The 27,484-nt window shown below is 41.3% G+C and overlaps 2 protein-coding genes across 4 annotated transcripts in view; one reads left to right on the forward strand and one right to left on the reverse strand.

The window, feature by feature from the left end:
- Nucleotides 1–1,403: 1,403 nt before the first annotated feature.
- On the forward strand, nt 1,404–20,427 carry PGAM5 (PGAM family member 5, mitochondrial serine/threonine protein phosphatase). Of its 2 annotated transcripts, none has more exons than XM_048821836.2 (6): nt 1,404–1,720; nt 13,481–13,659; nt 15,291–15,416; nt 16,119–16,207; nt 16,818–16,951; nt 19,049–20,427. In XM_048821836.2, exons 1-6 carry the CDS (start codon nt 1,467–1,469, stop codon nt 19,197–19,199), a joined length of 933 nt encoding a protein of 310 aa, XP_048677793.1. In that variant the 5' UTR covers nt 1,404–1,466; the 3' UTR covers nt 19,200–20,427. The 2 variants fall into 2 exon arrangements, with proteins under 2 accessions (XP_048677793.1, XP_048677794.1); XM_048821837.2 differs by having other exon boundaries at nt 1,407–1,720; nt 16,821–16,951.
- Nucleotides 20,428–20,676: 249 nt separating this feature from the next.
- The window catches only part of ANKLE2 (ankyrin repeat and LEM domain containing 2), a 31,631-nt gene continuing 24,823 nt past the window's right edge, over nt 20,677–27,484 (reverse strand). For both annotated transcript variants that reach the window (XM_048821832.2, XM_048821831.2), the window contains exons 12-13: nt 27,094–27,225; nt 20,677–24,077 (exon numbers count right to left, since the gene is read on the reverse strand). In XM_048821832.2, coding sequence (XP_048677789.1) covers nt 23,843–24,077; nt 27,094–27,225 — 367 coding nt within the window. In that variant the 3' untranslated portion in view covers nt 20,677–23,842. The remainder of the gene's footprint in view (nt 24,078–27,093; nt 27,226–27,484) is intronic.

Raw genomic sequence — 27,484 nt, forward strand, 5'->3', positions numbered from 1 at the left:
CAAAGGATTGCATCGATATCAATATGTGCGTGGTTAATTTCCGTGTTTGGTTGTCCTGTGCCTGAGCACACTGTAATACTGACAGAACTAAACAAGGATCCTGATTCAAGGAAAAGAACTTGCACTAGGGCTCAGTTAATATTTGTTAGATAATTGTGGAGCACAATTTGTTTTGGAAAGGAGTGCACTGTTAATAAGCAACCGAGAAATGTGGGCTTGATAGCTGAACAGTTTGTCAGGAAACTAAGGGAGGTAGGTACTGGCCAGTTATATGTGCAAGACAATTTATCTCCAACTCTACAATTTTTTTTTTTTAAATGTATCTGAGTCACATGGTTTATTTAAACCCACTTCCTTTGTAGCTCTTAAGCAACAAATCCACTCCACTGCAGTGTAAGCTAGCTCAAATCTATTGGGATCAACTGATTGGTGCCTGCTTTTACACTGGGACTGAATTTAGCCCAGAGATACTCACATTGGGGCTTTTTTTCTGCAATGATCTCCGTGTGGGTAACCCCCTGCACCAAGGTGGAGTCTCATTGGCGCTCAATATGGGCATAGGGAACTACCTGTGCAGGATGAAGGCCTATGTTTTTAATGTCTGGGGACAAATAACAATGAAACACAATTGAGGGCCTAATCCCGTCAGCAAGCCTACTGACTCAATGCAAGTCAAGTACCCATTAGAATCTATTTGGTTTATTTTCCTTAATTGCCACTGTTTCATGATATTCTGGTCACTGTTCCCACTGGCTTGTGCAGCGTGCTGGGGGTGGGATATGCTGCTGCTGTGCATGTAAATACAGTTCATAATGCTTAAGGGTCTGAGAGAAGCCACAACTGTCCTTCATGTCAGGCAGGGGGTCAGCACAGGAGAGGGCTGGGGCCAGGGACCAGCTCGGAACTTGCGGCCAGCCATGTGGGAAGGGAAGCACAGAGCTATATAGGACAAAGGCGGTCTTCTCCTTCTGTGTTTGTACAGCGCCCAGCACAGTGTGGTCCTGAACTATGACTGGGCTCTTGGGTGATATTCCAGTACAAACTCATAATTAATAACATGGTCTGGGGGACACCCTCCCCATCTCTCTTTCCATACTTTCTTCAATCTTTCCCCTTCCTCTAGACCTCCCCCTGCCTCTTCTCCCCCTTACCCTCCTCCTCCCCCCTCACCCTTTCTCTCCCTCCTTCTCCCCCCACTTCTTCTTTCTGCTTCTGCCTCTCATCCTCTCACCTTACCCTCCCCTTTCCCCCTCCTCCTCTCCCTCATTCTTCTCCCCCCTTTACCATCCGCCCTTCCGCTCCCTCCTTTCCCTCCCCTGCCATTCATCCTCCTAGGCCAGCGGGCAGTGCGCTGCGCGGAGGAAGCTTGTCCCGCGCCGCGCCCCGTCCAGGGCGGAGCTGTGAGGGGGGCGGGAAGTGCCGGCTCGCCTCCGCTCCCGCTCAGGCTCCCCGGCTCTGCCGTGGCCATGTCATTCCGCCGGGCGCTGGCGCTGGCCGCCTGCGGGCTGGCCGGCGGCTCCGTGCTCTTCTCGGCCGTGGGCGTGGGCAAGCAGCCGGCCCGGGGCGCCGGGGGGGACGCGGAGACCCGGTCGGCGGGAGCCCCCGCCCCCGCCCCCGGGCTGCTGCTCCTGCCCCCCGCCGCCGCCTCCTGCCCCGCAGCGCCGGGCTGGGTGGAGCGAGCCGCCGGCGCGGGCGGCTACTGGGACAGCAACTGGGACAGGTAGGAGCGAGCCGCGTCTGCCCGCAGGTGGGGCCGGGGCCTAGGGGGCTGGGCAGCGGGTCCCCCCGCTGGGACCCAGCGAGCGGCCTCAAGGCTGCGCCCCGAGTTCCCCGTCCCCGGGCGACACGGGCTGCCGGCGGGCGGAGGGGTCCCTCAGTCCTCCCCACTGGGGGCGCTTTGATTCTTCCTTGTGGGGGGGATGCACATGGGGGAACCCAGGGTCCCTCCCGCTCCCTGTCGGGGGGAAAGGCCTTTCCTGCAGGAGGGGGCTGCCTGGCCCCAAATGGGCTCTCGTGGGGGAGGCGCGCACGCCCTGCCGCTTGTGGTTTTGGTAATGAGGAGAGAAGATGATTAGGGAGTCAGGACTCTCCTGAGTTCCAGTCCTGGTCCAGCTGCTGATTGACTGCGGGCAAGTCACTTAATGTCTCGGTCCTTTAGTTTCCCAGTCTGAAAAGAGGAGGATTTGCCCCTGTTTGTAAAGTGTTTTGGGATGCTGGATAAAAGCTGCTGTGGGAGCGGGCCTGCCTTTCTAAATTGCTTCATCGTTAAATTACGTAAGTACCCTGGAAATGCAGCCACCTCTGGTGTATTGGGGTGCAAATAAACAGCACATTACCTCTCCACTACCACCGCCACACCTAAACGACTTACACGTAGAAAAATAGCACACAAAAGGCATAATTACGTATGATAAATCTTTCAACTACTGCTGTCTACGCTCTCTATTTGATAGGTTTCAGAGTAGCAGCCCTGTTAGTCTGTATCCGCAAAAAGAAAAGGAGGACTCATGGCACCTTAGAGACTAACAAATTTATTTGAGCATAAGCTTCGGTGAGCTACAGCTCACTTCACTGGATGCATTTGACGATTCCCCTTCCTGATATAAGTTCATTACAATAACGAAAGTGAAATTATTGCAGGCCCCTGCGGGATGGACATAAATATAGGTCTATTGGGGGGCGTTTTAAGAGAACATGACATATAACCAACTTCATAACAGAGTGGGAGGAGAAATTAATAACTAATACCTAGACTCTTTGATCTCAAAGTACTCCACAGACTATATAGAGGGGTCTGCTCAGCTGCCATTGAGGTATAACTTTCTCTGTAGTGGAACTTTCTCTGTGGCAACTAATAGCTCTTAGCAGCACTGAACTATGCAACAATTTAAAACAGGAAGTGAATTCAGGTAATTGAAATTTCAGGAGGAACTGTAGGAAGGTAGAATTATGCGAAACTTAAATAAAGCTAAAATACTGAGGTTAATAATGTTAAGTAATTTGTGTCTTTATAGAGCCTAAATATTCTGTAGGAATACCTTCTTCGTTTTTAATTTATGGAATTCATAGTCCTCTCTATGGTATAGACATATACAAGTCATTTCTCCTTTTTGGCTCAGTAAATGTATCCTACTAATTCTTTGGAATAGGGAGACTGTGAAGTCCAAGTGTATGCAGTATCAGAAATTGCAGTAATTAGCCTGTTTGGATTATTCAGTTTTTATTAAATTAACCATTTTGTGTAAAAAATTATCTTAATATCTTGTATCATAAAAAGGCTTAGTTTATATAGGACTGAATCTATCAGAGTGCTTTTGTGGATAGTAAACTTTTGACTATGCAGATATCAAACATACTGTTTGGTTAATCTCTGCAACTGCAAATCAGATTTAGATTTTTTTTTCTTTAATTCTAATGAACTTAATTTGCCTGCCTCTCTAGGGGACTGACTATATTCAGCTAATGACTAATCATCTGTATTGTTCATTATAATAAATACTTTGCAGTTAAAATGGGCAAATATAAGTATCAAGCTTTAGCTCATTGAGCTCCTGTCTGGTGTAATTATCTCCCCAGAGAGATTTGTATGCCAGACTCCAGTTTAATAAAACAAAATCCAAACTAAAATCCTAGCAGGCTGTTTTGATTGTATAATGTGTTCGAATCAAAACATGAGGCATTATCCAATCTAATATGCCTAAAGATTGTGCTAGATAGATGTAATTTAAAAATCTCAAAGCAATGATGCATTTTTAAATAGTTATTTTTAGTTATCTTTGGGGTGGGTGTGTGTGTAGGTATGTGGCCAAATGGCGTATCTGACTATTTGTAGAATTCATGTGCTGATGAATCCACATGATTAATTACCCATATTTACTTCTGTGTGCAAATGAAGTTTATTTCTAGTACTTCAGTCAACCTTGCTCCTTTCACTAGAAATGTACTTAACTATGTAACAACTGTAGCAGACTGAAATCAAACTTAATATGCCCACTAGTATGCCCTCTCTCTGACATGGAGGCCTACTTGCAGTGGGGAGGGTAGATCAATTTATTCCCAATCCATTCTTGGCTGCTGTATTCAGACCTGCATCACAAGGGCCAGTTATGAACTTTTTGTGATGAGGCCATTTGTTTACTGTGATGACTTTAGTTGACACCATACCAAATCACTTGACACAGACCACAGAGCAGCTACAGATGGTTACTCGGATTGCTAACTTGACTCTAGCCCTTGTGAATAGTAGCCAGAATTAGAGTACAATAGTAAACTATGCTCTGAAAGCAAACCATTTTAGACAACAACTAGAAGATTGGGCAATTGTGGGACTTAAAATCTATTTCTAAATGGACAAGCACTTGCAGAGGTTGTAATAACCACAAGTCTATCCTTCCTCTCTGTAAGATGCTGAGCTCAGGAGATTCAGGTTCAGTTCCTAGATCTATCACAGACATCCTGGGTGACCTTGAGCAAGTGACTTATTGTCTGTTTTAGTTGCCCATCTGTAAAGTGAGTGTAATGCTTCTTTACTCCCACCCTTTGCCACTTTTAATAACGAAAAAGGTGAGTCACTGCCTGCTTCAAAGAGCTCACAATTTTTATGTACTGTACTTAGCACAAGCGGGTTTCTGATCTCACTTGAGCCCTCTAAGTGATACGAAAATAGTTGGGTTTTCAGTTGATCTCTCTACTGCTAGAGTGGGGGAATGACTTGTAGATTGCCACAAAAACATGTCGTTTTCAATATATGAGAGATCTGGATTATTTTTTGCAGTGTAGATGATACATCTATCAGGGCAGACACCATTTAGTGGTGTGATGGGTGACTAGCCAAGTTATATGTCACAAATTCACTTGAGCTGCTCTTTATACTACCTTTTCATTGTTTGATATACTACTCAAAGTTCTCTAACATAGCCATGTGATAGGACGTTTTCATTAGCTTGTGATGGTAGGAGGCTGGGCTCAGCAACCCTGCTTCTCATTTGTGGTTTGTTTTATGTTCCTAAAAGCTCATGCTTCAAGGGTTCAAATGGCCACGTGCAGGAGTCATGAAGGGATTTTTTTCCATCTCCAGTCTATTCTGTTTTTTTTTAATATCCTTCCTCTGAAGGATCAGGGATAGCCATGGCCAGAGATGGGACACTGGATGGAGAAGGCCAGAGCTCTCAGGTGTCAATGAGCATTCTCTCTCTCGGGTGCTTGGCTGACTGTTTTTTTTCTCATGTGCTCAGAGTTTAACTATGTGAGGTCAGAAAGGAATTTCCCCCAGGTCAGGTTGGCAGTGATCTTAGTTGTTGGGGTTTTTTTTGGCTTCCTCTGCAGTGTGTGGTGCAGGTTACTTGCCAGGATTATCTGGAAGTATCTCAATCATTTCCCTATCATTGAGTGGGCTTTAGGCACTGGTGCACCTTGGTGCTGCCTGTCTATGCTTGTGGCACATAATAGTCTAGTTTCCTGTTGGCTGGAGTACTTTGGTCTAGCTTCAATTGTTGAGTTTAGTGCTGGGCGGTGGTGGCCTGTCATATACAGGTCAGACTAGATGTCTATCTCTGTGACTCTAACTGGTAGTGCAGCCTTTTACTGTGGCTGTCCAAAAAGTGTATTTCTGAAATTAATTACAGCTAGAGCTGGCCGTAACCTATAGTTAAGGTTGCTAAATATACACGCACATAGCACACAATTGGTCAGTGCTTCTTGGAAAAGTTTACTTCTGCAAATTTGATTGCTCATTATCACATGCATGAATTAGGATGTCTACTGTGGGGAATAGAGAAACATAATTGCCACTTTTTTGGAGTTTAGTTTTTGAAGCTAGAAACTGCAGACTATGTAAGAACTAATGCAGATTAACTCCAATAAGCTTTTACATGAAAGTTGAAAACACTCTATCACACTAAGCATGGACTATTACTTTGGTTTAAATCTGGTTCTCTGAGAACTAAAGTGTCTAATTAAAATAAGACTGGCCTTGTCTCTACTCCATATAGAATGTTACTTTTGTTATGTCACCCTAGAGAGCTTCTATTTAATGGAAAATGAGAATTAGAAATCTGTATGGAAAAAATCTAAGGAAAAATCTTATTTCAGAATTGTCATGCTTCAAGTTGTTTCCAGTAGCTTTGATTCAACTTCTTAAAGGCAGTGTGTGACTTGAAGTCGTCTTAGTGAGTACTGGAAATTTTTCTTTGAGTCTCTTAAGAATAACTTATTAATAAGTGAATCATCAGGAATTCTCCCCTTTAAAGATGCAACATGCAAGAGCAGTCAGAATAGATAATTGGTCTCAATGATCTCTAGATCTGGGGAGGTGAAGGGGTGAAAGGACAACTATCTTTGAAACAGGAGCATGTGTCACTTAATCAGGCTGGAATTGAAAGTCTGAGCACTGTTACTTACACCTGCTAGAAAACCCCTGTCCAGTCAAATTTAGAAGACTTTTAGAAGAGAATGGCCCTGTTGCAGATTTAAATTTGTTGGTCTTTAGGTCTCTGAAGGAAAAAAAAAAAGTAAGTTCATAAAGGAACCCACTCAAGCTGCAAACTTCTAGGAGTAGTTTTAAAAATTTCCTATGCATCAAAACCTAAAGATTGGTTTAATATGGAAGTAGTGTTGAGCTAGACTATCTAGTTAGGATTTGTTCTTAAAATTACTGATATTTCTGTTGTTCCCTGAGGTATAAATTGCTTTGTAGTAATATATCAAAATTGCCGTGGGTTTTTCATTTGTGTATTTTTCACCACACTTGGTAGGATCAGCTTTCCAAGTATGAATTTTGACAGCCATCCTTGCAGACTTGTCTTACCCATGCATCTTTTATAAGACAGTTCACTAGTAGAATAAAAGTAGTCCTGTAAAATATATTATAGACATGAATCTTCCTTATGGGGCATGTTTTTTCTAATGTCTTACCGTTGGAGAAAAGGAAACAACTTCAGAAATCTCTCAACTTTTAAAAACATATGAGGCTCATTCTTTATTTAGTAGAGTAGTGTGTTTATCAAATCAAAATATTGATCAAATGTTATTAAAGCTACTCATGGGGGCTGTTGACCGCAAAAATCACAGTTCAGTTAAGCGGCAACTCTCTGTGACCAGACTAATTTTATTCAGCCAGAGTCCAAGTACTATTCCTTATAAAAATGCATAAAACAAATACACAGATGTGTGTAAACTGTAGAAGCAAAATATGTAATGCACTGAAGAAATTGATTGTTCTGTGTGCTGTAGGATCAGGAGGAGGAGGATTACTTTGTGTGTGTTGAGACAGGGAGGAGTAGTAAAATGATTTGTATGAGATGGAGATGATTACTGTATGTCTGTTGGAGAAACAGAACCATGAGGGCTAATTTGTGGAAGATTTGGGCAAGGTTTATGGTGGTAGAGTGCAATGTTGGTATTGGCAGCAGGATAGCAATGGGGCTAATCTGTGTGAGCTGCAGGAGGGTTACTTTGTGCAGTGTGAGAGAATGAAAGAGGGAGGCTTAAAGCAGCTGTGTGGTAGGGGAGCGGGATCTAAATAGAGGATAAATAGATGCACTAAAACTAAGTTAAAAATAAGTGCTGTTGGAAGGGCCTGGGGCTGACTTAGTAAACTGAAAGCACAAAGCTGTCTTCTAAGCTCATATTGTTTTCTGCTGGAAACAAGCAAATTGACGATAGCTGAAGCACTTAGAGGAGAGGAAAGTGATCAGGAACAGTCAGCATGGATTCACCAAGGGCAAGTCATGCCTGACTAATCTAATTGCCTTTTATGACGAGATAACTGGCTCTGTGGATGAGGGGAAAGCAGTGGACTGTTATTCCTTGACTTTAGCAAAGTTTTTGACACAGTCTCCCACAGTATTCTTGCCAGCAAGTTAAAGAAGTATGGGCTGGATGAATGGACTGTAAGGTGGATAGAAAGCTGGCTAGATCGTCAGGCTCAACGGGTAGTGATCAATGGCTCCATGTCTAGTTGGCAGGCAGTATCAAGCAGAGTGTCCCAACGGTTGGTCCTGGGGCCGATTTTATTCAGTATCTTCATTAATGATCTGGAGGATGGCGTGGATTGCACCCTCAGCAAGTTTGCAGATGTCACTAAACTGGGAGGAGAGGTAGATATGCTGGAGGGTAGGGATAGGATACAGAGGGCCCTAGACAAATTAGAGGATTGGGCCAAAAGAAATCTGATGAGGTTCAACAAGGACAAGTGCAGAGTCCTGCACTTAGGACGGAAGAATCCCATGCACCGCTACAGACTAGGGACCAAATGGCTAGGCAGCAGTTCTGCAAAAAGGATCTAGGGCTTACAGTGGATGAGAAGCTGGATATGAGTCAACAGTGTGCCCTTGTTGCCAAGAAGGCCAGTGGCATTTTGGGCTGTATAAGTAGGGGCATTGCCAGCAGATCGAGGGATGTGATCGTTCCCCTCTATTCGACATTGGTGAGGCCTCATCTGGAATACTGTGTCCAGTTTTGGGCCCCACACTACAAGAAGGATGTGGAAAAATTGGAAAGCGTCAAGCGGAGGGCAACAAAAATGATTAGGGGACTGGAACACATGACTTATGAGGAGAGGCTGAGGGAACTGGGATTGTTTAATCTGCAGAAGAGAAGAATGAGGTGGGATTTGATAGCTGCTTTCAACTACCTGAAAGGGTGTTCCAAAGAAGATGGATCTAGACTGTTCTCAGTGGTAGCAGATGACAGAACAAGGAGTAATGGTCTCAAGTTGCAGTGGGGGAGGTTTAGGTTGGATATTAGGAAAAACTTTTTCACTGGGAGGGTGTTAAAGCACTGGAATGGGTTACCTTGGGAGGTGGTGGAATCTCCTTCCTTTGAGGTTTTTAAGGTCAGGCTTGACAAAGCCCTGTCTGGGATGATTTAGTTGGGGATTGGCCCTGCTTTGAGCAGGGGGTTGGACTAGATGACCTCCTGAGGTCCCTTCCAACCCTGATATTCTATGAAGTAATTCTAAAATGGAGTATCTTTCAGCCTGTTCCTCCTGCTTCCCTATATCTGAATTTTGTTTTGATCTAGTTCACATCAGTAAAAGCCACCACTGCAGTGTTGAGGCTGTTTGGACAATAGGTTTGTTGACAGTCTCTGCAGAGAAGCAAAGAGCTGAATGGACCAGGATTACTGAACTTCCCTTTCACCCTTAAAGGTGGTTTCCAGGTTCAAGACTGAGGCACTTTGGTAAGGTTTTGAGGGAAGCTGGCTGTCTAGATCTCAGCACATCTTTCTGTCATCTTCAATGAGTGTTAAATTTGCACAAACAGCCCCTCCCTCCTATAAATTAACAAGATTCAGAGGTGATAACTCTTCTAGTACTTGTGCAGGAATGGCTTTCCTGTGTAGCTGATATCTAGAACAGGTAGACATGCTGCTCATGATGTGAATAATATTAAACTAATGAACATAGATTGGCTAAACAGATACTATTATAGTGCATAGCTTAGCACACACAATGCTAATGCAGTTATAGCATACAGGTGATACAAATGCCCAAGTTTATTTGCCACTTTTACATCTTTACAGATCCACGGGAATATTGGACTTCAAGCAGTAGCTTAATGATTCTGCCAATGCTGAAATGTGAAACTATGTTAGCATATTTCTGTAAATATTCTTTCCAGAATGCAGTCAAGATACAGAGGACCTAAAACTAGGAGAGTAAGAAAATTCAGGGTTGAGACTATATCTGTTCTCTAAAGATTTTCATATAATGCTGTATACAAGGGTTCATGAGAACTATTCTTTGCCTGCCCCTAGAACCCCATGCGGGACTACTTTTTAAATCCCTCTCCTGTCCCATCCCGCAATACCCAGTTTTGCTCCCGCATTGTTTCTTGTATTTTTATCATGCTCCCACCTGTAAATCCCACAAGAGAGAGAGATTTCCCCATGCTACTAATCCCCCTCCCACCCCCCAAAAAGGTCCGTTAATATAGTCTATATATAAATAGAATTCAGACACAATTTTTACCACTAAAAGAATTAAAAAAACTTGCTTAAATCATGTAAAAAATACTTTAACTCCTGTTACAATAGACCTCAGATATTTCTATCCCTTGCTCAAATTTGTTTTAAAACCTTTATTTTTTAAAAAAAGATTGTTTTTCTGCAAATTACTGCACTCTGTTTGGTTTCAGAGTAACAGCCGTGTTAGTCTGTATTCGCAAAAAGAAAAGGAGTACTTGTGGCACCTTAGAGACTAACCAATTTATTTGAGCATGAGCTTTCATGAGCTACAGCTCACTTCATCGGATGCATACCGTGGAAACTGCAGCAGACTTTATATACACACAGAGATCATGAAACAATACCTCCTCCCACCCCACTGTCCTGCTGGTAATAGCTTATCTAAAGTGATCATCAAGTTGGGACATTTCCAGCACAAATCCAGGTTTTCTCATCCTCCATCCCCCACACACAAACTCACTCTCCTGCTGGTAATAGCCCATCCAAAGTGACAACTCTCTACACAATGTGCATGATAATCAAGGTGGGCCATGTCCTGCACAAATCCAGGTTCTCTCATCCCCTCACCCCCCTCCAAAAAACACACACACACAGACTCACTATCCTGCTGGTAATAGCTCATCCAAAGTGACCATTCTCCCTACAATGTGCATGATAATCAAGGTGGGCCATTTCCAGCACAAATCCAGGTTTTCTCACCCCCCCCCCCCCACTCCCATACACACACAAACTCACTCTCCTGCTGGCAATAGCTCATCCAAAGTGACCACTCTCCCTACAATGGGGTGGGAGGAGGTATTGTTTCATGATCTCTGTGTGTATATAAAGTCTGCTGCAGTTTCCACGGTATGCATCCGATGAAGTGAGCTGTAGCTCACGAAAGCTCATGCTCAAATAAATTGGCTAGTCTCTAAGGTGCCACAAGTACTCCTTTTCTTTCGGGTTTTTTTGACCATCCAATCCTGCATGCATCAAAGTACATTTTACTTGCTCTCGCTATTATGGCAATAGGTCCTGCAAGATCCCAGTCCCACTGCAGGCTCTACCTGCACCTTTGTACCTGGTTTATGCAGGGGGATTCAGTCAGTGGTGGTTCTTCCATATGTAAGTACTGCAGTGACATCCAATGTGTTGCACTACTAAGAAGTGGGTTAGTGTATGCTCAACTGTGAATTTCCTGTATACCTGAATAGTACTCTGAACACTAATTGAGCCATATGTCTAATTATGTCTTAATTTAGTACAGTAGCATATCAAAGAAAAGGTAAACATAGAGTAGGATGCAAGAAATATTTTTAGCTGGTGTAGAGAATCAGTTGTTGACACGTGCTTAACCAGTGCTTCTAGCAAACAAGAACAAAGAATTAAATGTCTATACAAACACAGGTTATGATTTTGTTTTCCTGATACAGGTACCTGATATGTACCAGCATATTCTTGGCAATCCTGTTTCACTGGCTAGAAGCTAAATGAACAAGAAGGGTTTTTTCTTTCCTTCTAGAAATGTAGATCTGTTCTGTGTTAATCAAATATAAGGCAAAAATTGACGTTATGCTGTGGAACTAGCATTGTCTGAGTTTTCCTAGTTAATTGATTCAATCTGTGAGTCCTGTTTCTGAATGTGTTGCTCCGCCATACCTACTGTTCATAATTTTAGTTCACTAAATAGATGGACAATACAACAGTTTGAATCAGATCTCCCACTCTAATGAATTTCAGAATCAAGTAGGGAATAGGGTGTTGCAAGATTGGACAGGTAAAATTAAGATTTTGCTGAATATTCCATTCAGATTTCTTTTTCTCTACGCATAAAATACCATCTAACTTGACATTCACACTCCAGTGGAAACCCAAGGGTAACTACTCAATAGGCAAGAGTAAAATTAATAATCAGATATTTCAAAGATGCTCTCGCTTGTGCTCCTCTCCTCCAAACTAACAGAATGTAACTTGGATGTACTTTAATATATGCCATAAAGTACTGCTGGGGGAATTCTGCACCACTGCGCAGAATTCATATCCCCCACAGATTTCTTTGCTTCCCCACAGAAAAATGACTTTATGACAGGGAAACAAAGGGAAACTGAAAGAGCAGTCACACACCACTCCCTAGCTGTGCAGGTACATCATTTCAGGCACCTGGGCGGAGAGGTAAATCACTGCGGGGTTGGGGATGCTGCAGCCAGTGGCTCCTACCCTGAGCCGGGATCAGCTGCTAGTCTCAGCCAGGCTGGAGGCAGGAAAGGACAGGACTTCCTATTCCTTTGCAAGAAGTGGCTGGGGCTGTGTCATACCCACCCCCAGAAACCTCCCCCAGCTGCAGGAAGCTCAGCATCCTCCACTGCTTCCTACCTCCATCACTCCTCAGCTGTGGGGGAGGGGTCACTATACAGGGAGCTGCTCCCCCAGCCTCCCAACCCCTGTGCATTTGGACCTCCCACACCCAGACACCCCTGCCAAGCCTCACCTGGTACATCCAGAACCCCCCTAGCCCTCCATACCTAAACCCCACCACACTGAATCTCAACCCCTACCTCCAGACTCCCATCCCTGCACCCAAACCACGCCCCACCCCTTGCACTGTGAGCCCCCACATCCAGGCCCCCATGCCAGTGACCACCAACTAGCTGCACCCAGATCCCCCCTACTAAGCCCCACTTTTCCAACACCCAGACCCCCACACCCTTCCCTTGAGCCCCAACTACCTTCATCTGGAAGCCCCCTGCCTCTGCACCTGGAACCTCCCCCAACAAGCTTCTGTGCATCCAGGTCCCCCACACCTAGATTGTCCCACACAGAATCCTCTCACCCACACCTGGATCCCTGCACACTGAGCTCCTCCCCACTTGGATCCTGCCTGGTTGAGCCTGTCTGCCCCACACCTGGTGCGCCTGGCGCAGAGGGGCAGGGCCCCAAGGAGTTTCTGGGGCAGGCCCAGGCCTTGTGCTGTGTCAGGGTCGGGTGCAGCCTTACTACTGAATCCATGTCCCTGGGGTGGGGGAACTGCAGGGTGATCTCCCACCTTCGTACAGCCAGTGGCCTGTGCTCCCCACACCCATGCTGGAGCCTCTGCATTTATTTATTGACAAATAAAACTTGCAGAATTTTAAAATATTGTGTGCAGAATTTTTAATTTTTTGGTGCAGAATGCCCTCAGGAGTAATAGTCTGTCAAAGCATGCCTGAATCCCTTACTAGTGTTTATAGGGATTTTTTCCCCCTGAGAACTAAATTACAACTATACTATATTCTGACTAATAGGTAGCATGAGTCTCAGGTAGGTGGGTGGTGCTAGCTTGACTTCAGCTAGATAGGGTGTAAAACTCGAATGTGTTGTATATGGGTTTTTGGGGTATTTCAGAGAAGAGTTAAATGTTTGATAAAAACTTTTGCTAACATAATTGGGGGAAAAAATCTTTAGATCCTCCAAATACTGAAATCAATTGAGGCGGGAGTCCCTGTTTGTAACATTTTCGTCTGCCACATATAAAAATGACTTGTTTTAATATTTTTAGACGTGAGCCACTGGCTCTTATCAACCGGAAAAAGAAAAATGAAGAGACTGGGGAAGAAGAGCTTGCTTCCCGCCTAGATCACTGCAAAGCAAAAGCTACCAGACACATATTCCTTATCCGCCATTCTCAGTACAACTTGGATGGCCGGATTGATAAAGACAGAACTCTGACACAACTGGGTATGTGCGACTAGGACCCTACTTGATTGTGCAGCTTCATAGAGAAAGAGGTTCTTTGTCTGTCACTAATCTCATACGTTAATGCAACCAGTTCTGCTCTGGATCCTATTGCCAACTTCCTACTTAGGATGTTGGATCCTTTGAACATATATAGGCCAAAATAAGTTTGTCGTGTCGCCCCCCCCCCATCCTATAAATAAAATGCATGTTTAGGCATATATCAAACATGCCGCCACCTGTGCAGTAATCATGCTTCAGCGCTTCGTACTGGATTCCTTTGAGACTTTGAACTAAACTTTCACAGCAGATTTTTTTAAAATTTCCCTTGGCTGAAATTTTGAGTTAAATTCAAGACCCAGGATGACTATTCTGGATTCTAAAGTCTTGGAAATGGGTTTCTATATGGGATTTTATTATGCAGGCCACACCTTTTGACTCTGGTGATGAAAATAACTAAATGGCGTTTCATGTAGCTGTTAACTAGATTTTTTTTCTCTGGCTTTCTTGTGTGTCTTTTCAGTTGGAGTGCTCGTAGTTAGAGAATCATTATATATGCTCCTTGCTTCATCCTTATCTCTAATGAGGCTGCAGGGAATTACATTAATAAACCCCCATTTGTTGAGATGAGATGAGACAATCTGTTTGTATACTGATACCTAAATTAATCTGTACTTGGCTAATGCATATGTCTGGATATCAAAAACTGTAAGTAGCACTGACTAGAATTCTGTAGCTGTTTAATTTAAAAAAGAGTGGTAAACATCTTTGGTGTTTTTATACCCTTTTTCCCTGAAAGGGCAAGAATTTTCTGTATGTGATGCTGCTTCAGTTGCTGAAAACATGGTGCCAGATGTTAATATGGATGCTTTCTGAGTTTTAATTTGCATGCTCAAGAACAAATTTGATTAAAGGTGTGAATATATTAAATACACATCTGATGAGACAATAACAGTGGTTAGAATAGTAGATTCCTGGCTTATATTCTTGGCTCTGCAATTGTCTGGTCATATGTCTCCTTCAGCCATCTACCCTTCTATCCATCTATGCTTATTTAAGATTTTAAATACCCTGGGATAGTAGGTAAAAACTTATTCTCATCTTGCAAGTAACATCTGAGGAAGCTCAATTAGTGGATAATGCATGTTTCCTTCCAAGCTAACATATCTGCAGCCTTTGTTTCAAGCAGGACTACCAGACATGCACACAATTCTCCTTCTTCTGCATTCCTAGAATGTAGGGGCGGTAGAAAGTGACTGGCAAATTGAAGACCTAGCTACAGTAACAGCTATTTGCATGGGCCCAGTGAGGAAGTGGTTCACCTTGTGGGATTTAAAAAGCAAGGACCATGACTAATGGGTGAGGTCCTCTCTTCAGTGCTTCCCATTAAAGTGGAGAATCAGAAACTAAAAGAACTGGATCTGGCCTAACCAACAGAAATCCCTTCCAGCCTGTGTAATGTGAATTGGAGCTTGGCAGCTAGCAAGCCTGGTCTCTTGGTGGTGATGCTGCTAAAAGCATTGACTGCTGGAAGGAAGGATCAGGGCTGGCATAGAAGGATGATGAGCTAATATTTGTTAAATATAAAGAGCAAAATATCAGCAATTTATTATATAGCTAATCTCACTCTTAAGGTCGTGAGCAGGCAGAGCTGACTGGGCGCAGGCTGGCAAGTTTGGGGTTGAAATTTGATACAATTATCCACTCCTCTATGACCAGAGCAATGGAAACAACCGACATCATCAGCAAGCATCTTCCAGGTAAGTGGGGTTTGATAGCATAATGCTGTCTTATGATTGCTGCTTTTGCACCTTTTGACATGTAGTGTTCAGTTGAAGTGTAGCCATATCCTAGACCACTGTACACTTTGTAAATTAACTTTTTAATTTAAAAATGAAATAGTCATAAAGACGAAGTAGAAATGAAGCTGCAATTTAAAGAGTGAGCTGACCCCTCTGAGTGGTCGATACCTGAATGTATTACTGTGTAGGAGACGTTGGCAGTTTGCTCTTTGAACTTTCAGAATGTTTAGGAGGAGAGGCTGGAATAGTTAGCTTGTAACCAAGAATGCTTACTGACTGCCACAGACCTGCGTCTGGAAGTGCAACTCTGCTGAAAGGGAGAGAATGCTAATGATCATTTCTACAAGAGCTGTTGGAATTAATACAGGACAGTGTTGTGACTGGGTTAGCCACTCTTGTATGGAAAGTGTGTACTGGATGCTGCTGTGTGCAGTGCTTGTCACTTTAAATTAAAGGAGGAGGAGGAGGTGGTAGCATACTGAAAGGGTGATGGATAAAGATAGCAGCTGTTCTGAGGTGTGGTTTCACTCCTGCCTGTAGATGGTGGTAAGGATTCTTGGGTTAGGTTGATGGCAAGAGAAATTATGTGGTTGGTCTGTTTGTGAACTGGCCTATAAAGTGGCTTTTACTTCACTTTCTGAATGTGTACTTCATTTCCAGGGGTCAAAAAAATTAGTACTGACCTGCTAAGAGAAGGAGCTCCTATAGAACCAGTCCCTCCAGTATCTCACTGGAAACCAGAAGCTGTGGTAAGTTTATATTTTTTATATATAAATAATCTGCATAGTCCAGTCTTTAATTAACTGTATTGTTTGTTTGTAGGCTGTATGTCCTAGGCCTTGGATCACTCCATACCTTTTACCTGTCCTATATTTTAAAATATTTGGTCATAACTTTAAATTCCCCATAGTAACCTGGCAGTGTTCTGTTCGCCGCTTGGCCAGGTTTGAGGCTGAGCTATTTTTCCCTAAAGGAATTATAACTGTCTAAGGCTATGGCTACACTAGAGAGCTTACAGCGGCACTGGAAAGGTCTCTATTGTCGCTGCTCTGAGCTGATGGGGGGGGGGAAAAGCGCTTTCCTGTTGGCTTAATTGCTCCAGCTCCTGAGAGTGACGGTAGTTATGTTGGTGGGAGAAGCTCTACTGCTGACATAGCGCTGTCCACACCAGTGCTTATGTTGCCATAAATTATGTCTGTCAGGAGGGTGGCTAATTCACACCCAGGAGCGACATAATTTATGTCAGCTTGAGCAGTAGTGTAGCCATAGCCAAAAGCAGCACCCCTTTTGAAGGTGCATGTAGCTTCATGGCTGGTTTGATCTGTTTCAGTGTCTACTTACAAACTCTCTTGTCATCAGCAGTATTATGAAGATGGGGCTCGTATTGAGGCTGCTTTCCGAAACTATATTCATAGGGCTGATGCAAAACAGGAAGAGGACAGCTATGAGATTTTTGTTTGCCATGCCAATGTGATCCGCTACATAGTTTGCAGGTAATTTATGAGGGACCAAATACCCACCTGCACATTTAAATGTCAAACCTTTAACCTTTTTAAATTGGGTTAGTGCACTGCACTGTCTCTAGTCCATTACAGCTAGGAAATCAGTTAACAGGTTTGAAGTGACTGGAGGGGATGAGTGCCTGGTTCTCTGAGCAGCTGTGCTTACAACATATGATCAGAAGATTAATCTACAGATATGAAAAAGGGATTTTAAAATAATTTTGAACATCCACACTGAATTAATAATGAGAGACTAGTACAGAGTACTGAGAATTGGGACTGATTTTCTAGGTTTTATATTAACATCAGATCATTAATGCTGTCCTAGGCTATTCTAGTTTTTGGCACAACTCAGGTGTGGACTGCTGTCAAGAGAAACTTGGACAAATACAAAATGTTTGTAGAGTAATAGAAAGTTTAACTTTATGCAGGCCTCAGTGGTATGCAGGTATTTTGAGGTGGCTTTTAGTTGGACTCAAACTTGATTACATGCATACCCAGTGGTTCATATTGCCTTAAAACAGAACTAGCACCTTTGTGTCAGCAGTTCAGGATTCCTGCAGCTAAATAAATTTATTTCCCAAAAGCATTTAATGTCAATGGGGGGAAAAAACCCTTACCGCTAGGGCAGCAAGGTGGCTCAGGAACTGGGGAGGGATAGTGTTAGGTCTTTACCCAGCTACCATTCTTCTCTACAGGCTCTGGCCTAACAAATTATTTGCCTTGTGAGCAGGACAGTTGCCATTCACTAGCAACAAAGCATTCATGCTATTCTATTCTAGTAAGCAGATACTCTGTTAAAACCATAGATCTGTGTTTCTCTGCTGTGAGCTATATTAGTGTGCCCTCTTTGGTGCTTTAAAAACTCTAGTACTTATTGGCAAGGTAAACAGTGCTATTTCCCCTTGTTGAAGAAAGCTGAGGTTAGAGCCAGACTACTTTTCTGCACAAAGGGGATTATATCCTGTCATCTTCACTGACTTCCTATGCACCTATGACTCCAGTTCACTCTCCTGCCTGGTTTCCTAAAGTTCTCAGTGGACTTGCTCACCCCATCTCATGTCCTTCTCACTGTGAACCTCCAGGTCATAACCTTCCCTAACCACCAATTCTCTGCAGCTGAGGACTCCGCTTAAATTATGCTGTGGCTCCCCTTCACTCCATTCCCTCCCTGCTTTCCCCACCTCTCTACGTCTAGTTTAAAATTAGTTTGACTACTGCAGCAGAACATTTTTGCACTCTTTGGGAAGCCACAGTATAAAATAATACTTTTTAATTGGTGTTGATGTTTGTGGCCACTAATGGTTTGAGCTGCAGCAGTCAAAGCTATAGTCTTACTCTGGCATAGTATTCTAATACTGTCTCCAGGTGTTGTGCTATAATTTAATGTGCCAAGTTCAGTTAGTAATTGTGGGAGTAAACTATCCTATTAGAGCTGGGAAAGGACTGCTAAACAAGAGCCTCTACATCAAGTGCATGATATAGTTTGTCGTTTCCTTCCTATCAGCTGCTTTTCCTCTGAGAACCTTTCTTTTCAAGGAGTGTAACCACAATACCAAAGTTGAAAACTTCTACACTGGCTCCTTGGTCTTGAATCTAGGGCAGCTGTCATCTTGTTTTATTAGGTTACTCAAAGCTCTCCTGGCAACAGGTTTTTTTAAGCTTTCCATGTCCAATCTACATTAATCTGTTGCACTCTTTTATAAAAGCCTGCTGGAGTGGCCACTGATTAACAAAGCCATATATGCTTTCATGTTAACTTTGACCACTCAATATCAACTTTTCAAAGATAGCAGTAGGCAGAGATTCTGCATGTGAGCTGCTTGGTATACAGCAGTGGTTCTCATACTTTTTTGTATGGTAGACCCCTTTCACCTAGCAAGCCTCTGAGTGAGACCTCCCTTATAAATTAAAAATACTTTTTTTTTAATATTTAGCCCTACTGTAAATGCTGGAGGCTGACAGCTTCATGGGGGTGGTTCTGTTCTAGATAGAAGAAATGATAGACAATAGTTCTGTCAGATGCATGCTAATCTTCACATATGCTTGTGGAGTAAACCATATACTAATTGCTTTCTCTTTTAATAGAGCATTACAGTTCCCCCCAGAAGGCTGGCTTCGGATGTCCCTTAATAATGGCAGTATAACCCACTTGGTGATCCGTCCTAGTGGAAGAGTGGCACTTAGAACACTTGGAGACACAGGATTCATGCCTCCAGATAAAATCACACGCACCTGAGTCTGCAGGTGATGGCCATGTGGGAGCTGCTTCTAGTCTCTCTGCACTAGTACATCCAACTACTGTACCACTAAATTTCTATTTGTAATATCAGGGTATGATGGTATTTTAAAATTGTACTTTAATCCCCTCTACCTCCTTTGCATACTCATGTCTGCTTTTCAGTCCCAAAAAGAAGACTACATTTCTTCAGAGTTCTATGGACTTGTATCACTTCATAAAATGAAGAGCGACACCTCCCTGCTCTGAGATGTGGAGTGGGAAAAGACTGGTGAAAGGATATTTGTGAGCATCACTTGCCTGTAAAGTGAAAATTACTCTTCCTTGTTGAGCTTTTGGTGAACTGATTCCTTTACTATAGAGGGGTATGACTATTCATGCTTTCCCCTGTTGAAGTTATGTACATGTAGGTGTTTAGCAGACACAAGGCATACTGAAATGAGGAGAGAAGTATAGAGCTGTGGTGTTACGTTGGAGTGTGACTTTAATGCTTCCTGTCTTGGATGTTCATTCCCCTATTCTGAAAAATACTTCTTGCCTTGCACAATGGCAGAAGTCTTTTTGTATCTACAGAAGCAGCTAGAAGCCAGAAATTTCCTACCCCTCTTACTCCAGAAGGAAAGTAAATGTTAAGACAGACTTTCCCCATAAGCCACACTACCTTGTCCTGATGTCTGAATGGGGCTGGTGGCAGTATCAAATTGGTCAGGTAGTAGAGGGCTGCGCAAGTGCTTGGCTTATGTAGGTAAGCTTTAAGAACTAACAAACAAACTCCCTACTTGATGCTGTTAATGCCTATGTACCTTTTGGCACTCCAACCATGAGTAGTAAGTTTGGGCAAAAACTCTGGTGCTATATGAGTTAAGAGGTGAAAGAGCAAATAAGTGGGTAGGAAGTTACTGCTAATCATGTTAATAACATGACAAACTTTTCCTGAAGAAAATGTTAGGTACTCACCTTTCCCTTGTCAGAACAAATATGAAGTTTTAATCATGAGAAATACTGCCTAGCAACATGAGCAGTTAAAACCCTGAACTTGTTCCAGGCTGTTTGATCCAACTGCTAGAGACAGATAGCTTAGTTTAGTGAAACAAGCTAGTAAAGAACATAAAACTTTGTATATGGAAAATGGGGTGGGGGGGAGATTGTCTTCAGCAATCACTACAAGAAATTGGAATAATTTTGTCTATCAACTTTTTAAAATATTTGAATAAAAATTTAAGGGGTCTCTTTGTGTACTTTTCAGTATAGCAATCACCACATTTTGGAATACCCACTGCAAGCCCTAAGAAGGGAAGTGTATTGGTGATGAACTGAAGCATGACATTTCTGCATTTTAAAAAGACTACACCAACATCATTGGCTCATGATCTCATACCCTTATAATTGTTCAAAAGCAACTCTATGCCTGAAACCAATACATACAGGATAGATGGGCATCTTGAAAATCCCCCACCATATAATCAGTAGCAGTGTCTAATGCTGAATATTTTGTGCACTTTATTCCAGCACATTACATACAGTATTGAAAGAACCATAAATACGTGCAGGGTGGAAGGCAAGAACACATACAACACATCTTTTGCACATGTACAGAAATCAGCATTTGTATTGGCACTAAGGCATAAAACAAAATTAAGCTGGCAATAGCCCTATTTAGAGAGTACAGATTTTGTACCATTAAAATACCCCTCTCTGATCTGAGCAACGTGGAGCATAAATTTCTCTCCCCCCAAACATGAGCATTTCTTTTGAATGCCAAAATGCCATGAGCAAGAGACAAAAAAGTCTTTCAAGTTGTGAAATATTTTCCAAACCTTTGGTTTCATGTCCCAAATTGAGGCACCAATTAAATTTCATTATAGAAACAAAACCATAGTATCTAACAGAAAGATGCTTTGTTTGTATATCGCTGCATTTAGTTTCACAACATGGATCTATATTCCCATCCACCTATGACACCTTAACTACCTGTTAGAATAGAAGCTCAGCATTTTAAAGTCTTACTTGACATATAAAAGACCCTTTGCGTAATCAGAGATCAACTATTAAAAACTAAACAAACAGTCCCAATCTAGATTTATAGTGTCTTCAGACTCTTCTAGAAGATCTTCTAAGATTCTGAATGAACAAATTGCTATATTTTTAAATAAATGAAGTTATGTATTATAAATTTACTTAAAACAGTACAAACACATGGACTAAAATGCAAATTCTATAAGGCATTTGTCACTAAAAAATGCTCTCTCCCTCCCCAAACAAGAGTTAGAAGTTTTGGTGCCAAAAATTTGCATTTTAATACAAAAAAGCATATAAAAGAAAAGGACAGGAACTAGTTATAAAGCATCAGTTTTTCAATCCCCTGATTGTGTTTTACCAAAGTTTTTCTTAAGCTATTTCTAAACAGGAACGTAGAACTTATATCATAGATTTAAGTGGGAATTTCCATTATCTGGAGGCCCATAGCTGCCTCAGACAGGCACAAATGTTGGAAGTACTGGAAAAAAATATATGCAGTAATCAGTGTTAAGGTTTGTATATCAAGATGAGTACAACTAACTTGTGAAGTGTTGTCAGCTTTTATATACACACACATCACTTGTCTGTGTATATAATATTTAAGCAATTACCTGGATAGACTGGATAATTACTACACACAGTCCAGAAAGTTTAGGGAAACTGATTTTTTAATAATTTAGAAGTTAAAGCAACTGAAATGTATGCTTGATACAGACCTCTACAGCAACAAAAATGAATAGCCACTGGAAAAGTTACTACTAATATAGTAGGTTTTTTTGGAGGAGAGTCCCATAATAAAGCAACTTGGGTGGATAATATTTGAATGATGGGTCAATTACTCATTTCTAACATTCAGCTCATGGGAATCAAACAACAATTTCCATTTAAGCCACCTATAAACACAGTTCCAAAACATACACCTGTAACTCCAGAGCTATTTTACCAAAACAGTAAGCACCTTTAGAATACTTTTCCATTCAGAGTCTTAGAGGGGAAACTACATTTTAAATTCCCATGTAAGTGGATGCCACTTTTAAAACCACGAACAAAAATGCTATAAAAGGCACTATTAAGCTTGCAAAAGCATTAAGTGCAGTTTTGAAGTTCGTACCAAACGAGTATATTCAGAACAGTGTACAGTTTGTGTATGAAACAGTCATTTTACTCTAGTGTGCAATAGCTACCAAAACAGCCATGTCTTGTACAATTTAATCCAACCTCTGTGACGTAATAAAGGTCCCACAGTTGGATAACAATATACTATGCCATCCCATCTACTATTAGGGTTCCTTTAGATACATATGCATGTTACAAAAGCTCCTTGAGGGGCTATTTTTTCTTTGCAATGGGGGGGGTATTGTTATCAACCAATATAATCTATCCTTTTTACTCATATGCCCATGGCACCTTTGAATTTTCTGATCAGGTGTCTAGCATAAAGATTATTTTTAATTGTGTGGCAGAAACTATATGTAATAGGGAACTACACTACTTGAAAGCCTTTTCTTAAGCAAAACCACAAACTATCAAAATCTACATTCTGAGTGTTCTGTTTCAAGTTGAGAAACATTTCCAATTTCCATATAGCACTATCCAAAGGGTTCATCCTTAAAGAATACTGAGAAATTAAATTATTTTTAATTGTAGCTTTAAAAAAAGGTAGTTACTATATCTAGACTACAGACATTTCAATAAAACAATAAATTTCAATAAAAACAATGTCTCAGTCCTTATTCATCCCTTCTAACAGTTAGGAAATAAGGAACCACTTCATGGGTTTCTGTTTATCTCCATAATATATTACATTAAACTAGACCATTAACATACATCACTGGTAAACTTACTTTAATTATTGCTGATAAGCTTTTGTGTAATTACTAGTGAAGTCTGCAAACAGCAAAAGCTGAGCTTTTATTTTCAAATTAACATAAACATAGGTCACTAATTTCTATAGTGCCTTTTTCCTAAAACTCTCAACCTGTGATGTGTTTTTATCATCATCCTCAGAATGAGAAGTGACTCATAAAAGTTTCTCTGGCTGCTCTTTATTTTAGAGATTTCTTACTGTTTAGACTGAATAGTTGGCCATAAGCAAACTTTTCTGTATTGAGCAGTGGGGAGTCAAATTCTTACTGGAACAGGGAAGAGGTAATTGCCCAGGTTAAACGTTTTTTTTCTCCTGTTGTAAATGGAATATGAATGCATTTGACTCCTTGCATGACTTATCAATAAACAGAATTCTAGGTTAGAGAGAAGATGCTTCAAAATTATCCAAGTGAAAAAAAATGCATCAGTGGGTTCATTTTGACTATCACATTTGGCCTACAGCAAACACCACCATTTCTAGCAGAAATGACTACATGAAAGGTTCAGGTCACTGCCCTACTGTTAGTTTTATAACTACTGGATAAGAGTTAACTTCACTAACTTCTTGCAAATCACCAGTAATCTATCCAGTACATGAAGTCAAGACATACTCAATTTTTAAAATGTATATTTGTCCTCAAATGAGGATAAATAAATAGCCAAGGACACTTCCTCATGTCACTTTAGCAATGCTACAGTTTTTCCCTTCACTCTTAAAATGAAAATATAATTAAAGTCCCAGGAAGATGAGTTATGTTCTAATGGGCAGAAGGTTCTGACAAGTGATGCAGTTTTAACAACAGGATATTGTTGGCATAAACTGGACTGTACCGCCCAGGACTCCCAAGATCCGGAAAAAATGAAGCAACATTGCCATATTTCCCTGGGCTGCCCATCACTGGACTGTTTCTTCTTGAGTACGTTGAACCATTTGGTGGGCCTGCTGCAAGAGACTGGGACTTGAACCTTCCTTTCAGTGCTGGACTTGGCCAACTACAGGAAAATAAAGAATCACCATATGGTTAATATTTCAGACAGACAATCTTAATGGGGTGAGAAATAGGCTCTCACTAGCACCCTGTGAGCTTGCTGGAGATGCATCAGAAAACACTGAACAGATCGAGAGAGACAGACAGGGGGGAAAGAAAAACAAGGGTGCAGCATATTAGGTCACACATGGATATGTCACTGAAACCAGCAAATGTCTCTTTCTCCAAAATGGCTAATTATAAAAAACACATTGTGCACATTTGGCCAACTGCAATTCAACACCGATATATATTAGGAAAGGTACTGAGCAGACCAACCAGATTACCAGGACCCGCTTATTATCTTGTTTCTATGGCTGATCATGTGATAAGATTTAAGAACTCATAAGCATAGATGGCCAGCCTACCATGAAACATCAAAGAAATGGCAGGTTATCTTTGTTTTGTAAAGCTCAAAATGACACTTCAGCACATCAACACTTAAAAGACTATGGACAAGGTATTTGGTTAAAGAAGGCTTTGTACCAGTGATTTTGTAGGTTTGGCCATAGGAGAGACTCAGTATTTTTTTTTTTTTTAATGCAATGTGTCCATATGCAATAGAAATAATAAATACATTTTTTATGGACTAAATGTTTACTTGGTTAAAAACCATAAAATTATCTCTAATATTTATTTTTGAATGAGCCAGGATTACTCACTTTGGTTTTACCAATTAATTACTATTCTATCATACAGAACAATAATCTCACGACAGTATATTTTTCTACCGAAGCAGAAATAGATTTTGAAGATAACACTGTCAGCCTTAAAAAGAGTAATGAAAGAGTTAAACATACTGTAAAGCTTTTAAAGACTCCAAGTCAATAATACATATTTAGATTCAGTTGCACGCATAGATATTTATTTCAGAATGTATGAATATCCATTTCTTCGTACCTATCCAGACCTGTACTGCCAGGTTCCATTTTTCCTGACACTAAGAATACTTAAGCAGGGCATTATTCTGTACTCCCTGTCTCTGATTGAGGTGTTGTTGGCACTAGAAACACTTGAAATGGAAATGGCAAGACCAAAGTTCCCTCTTGCCAAGTAAATGAAAAGACACTAATTTCCAAATATTTTATTACTTACATTAAGCACCAACCATGTGTTAGCAATGTACACAAGAGCAGATAGCTCCTTGCCTTAATAAGATGCTTTAACATGTAAATATATTGTAGTAAGTCTAAACACTTATTTTATTATTGATTTAGGATTTTAAAACAATTTCTCAACGCTCCTGTAAAACTGAGTGCGTACAATAAGAATAAAAGCTCCTAGATAATACATCAGCTTCTTTGAAGAAAGGATTCTTCAACCCAGACACCTGAAAGTTTACTAAAAAGCAGCTTGACTGAAGTGTGAAGTTTATTTGTAAACACAGTTTATTTTTACAATTGCCATTTCTGAGCCTTTTGCTGCAAGAGGGTGGCTGTGTTTGAAAAGTGTCCACTGCTCACAGGCAGTATGGCAACCCAGCAGGAAAGAACAAAAACCTGTTTCCACACTACTTTAATCAAAGACAGATCTTCATGATTTAAGGAAAAAAAGCCACTCCTTTATTTCAATGCACCACTTGGACTTATAAGACCTTTTGATCTTAGAAAAATGGGCTGGGGAACAGCCCCTCTCAGCTTCTGCCACCCTCTCATCTTTCTTCCTCCCAAACACCTGCAGCCAGCAGGCAACTTCTCTCCCTCTCCTTATCTTATCCTTTTGCACTCCTCGCTAAATCTGCTGCTTCAGCTCTTCTCCCAAAGTTTCCCACCAGACAACACTACCCATTAACTCCAAGTTGCGCCATCATAAGCTGCCTGGCTGTTGCGTGTTCCCACTCCTACCCTTGAGTCTTCCAGGAAGTATTCATGCTTTTACATTGGGTTCCAATGTAGTAAGTCAAATTATTACTAAGACTGTTAGCAAGAACAAGTGGATTTTTTTTTACATAATGCATTTTGAGAGAGAATTTTAAAATGTAAAGAGTATTTCAGTGAAAAAACTTCCATGTGACACAGGAACATTTTAAGCAGCCACATTCAAATGAATATAAGGATGGCTATACCAATACAAAAGGAAAGAAGAGAGAAAAAAAACAGGAGTCAGTATGGCAGAAAGGGTATTGGACTTTCTGTGGCTCTGCCACTGACCTGTTGCATGGCTTTGGTCAAGTCATTTTACCTCCCACACTTAGTTTGTCTTGTCTACTTAAGCTGTAGGATCTTTGGGACATGGGACTCTGCTCCACTATCTGTTTCCACACCACCTATCACAGCGGGGCCAAATCTTGGCTGGGGCCTCTAAAACTACTGTAATATAACAAACCACCACCACCACCACCACTTTGGTCCCTTGTGAAAAATCCTCATATGACTTAGAAACATCAACTACGTTTCATAATAAAATTTGTAACTTCATGCCACATATGTAGTCATGCTAAGAAGTGCTGACTGTTCATATTGCTGGGCTAGCAGAACATACTATTCATATTTTTCAAGAAGACCACTGAGAATATTTCCATACACATAATCTAAACACACACCCCTGCAGGTATCAAAACCTGCATCTACTATGGCAGGGTAACAAAATGTCTGAAGACATCTAGATTGTATAATCTAAAATTAAAAATTCATTTGATATGGCATCTTGCATAATCTAGATATTCCAAAGCAGTTCTATTATTGTATTATATTGCACCAATGATTATAAGTTAGAAATTGGTATTGCAGTGACTGTACAGGCAAATATGGCAGTCACTATGTGTTGAGTAATAACAGAACATTCAGCATCGTGAGACTGGCTAGTTCAGCAATGGGTATAAGTCTTAATTTAAAAGACATTAGATGCTATAGAATTGAATACATTTTATTTATACTTTGTATAGGCTAGGGCTTTAAATTCTAGCTACGAAAGATGTCCTGCCACAGACACACTAAAAAACTGTTCCTCTTCAACTTATTCTGTTGAATTTACATAAATACCTTTGCCTGTCAGAAGAAGAGTAGGACTTTACAGCATTCTTCCATTTGTAAGTAATGGGGTATTTCTGTGGGTCAATCTCTACTCCTTCTACAGCTGCTAAGACATCACTATCCAGCTTTGACGGTTGTTCCCTAGAATATAAATGGTACTAGATGAAAACAGAGCTGTTAAACTTTTTAGACAAGACAATGTCCCCACACCCCAGTGTAGATATTTTGAAATGTTTTTAATAGGTACATGCATGTCAACTGGATTAGTTGCTCTTCACATTCAAATGGATCGTTTTCAAGCATGCTTTGATATAAGAAATAATGCCCATCCGTAGGGACATTCAATGTGCTTCACTGCAAAACAGTATTAGTAGTCAGATCAGAGGAAAGCTTGGAAAGT

Source organism: Caretta caretta, chromosome 15, assembly GCF_965140235.1.
Source record: "Caretta caretta isolate rCarCar2 chromosome 15, rCarCar1.hap1, whole genome shotgun sequence".
NCBI classification, from domain to species: Eukaryota; Metazoa; Chordata; order Testudines; family Cheloniidae; genus Caretta; species Caretta caretta.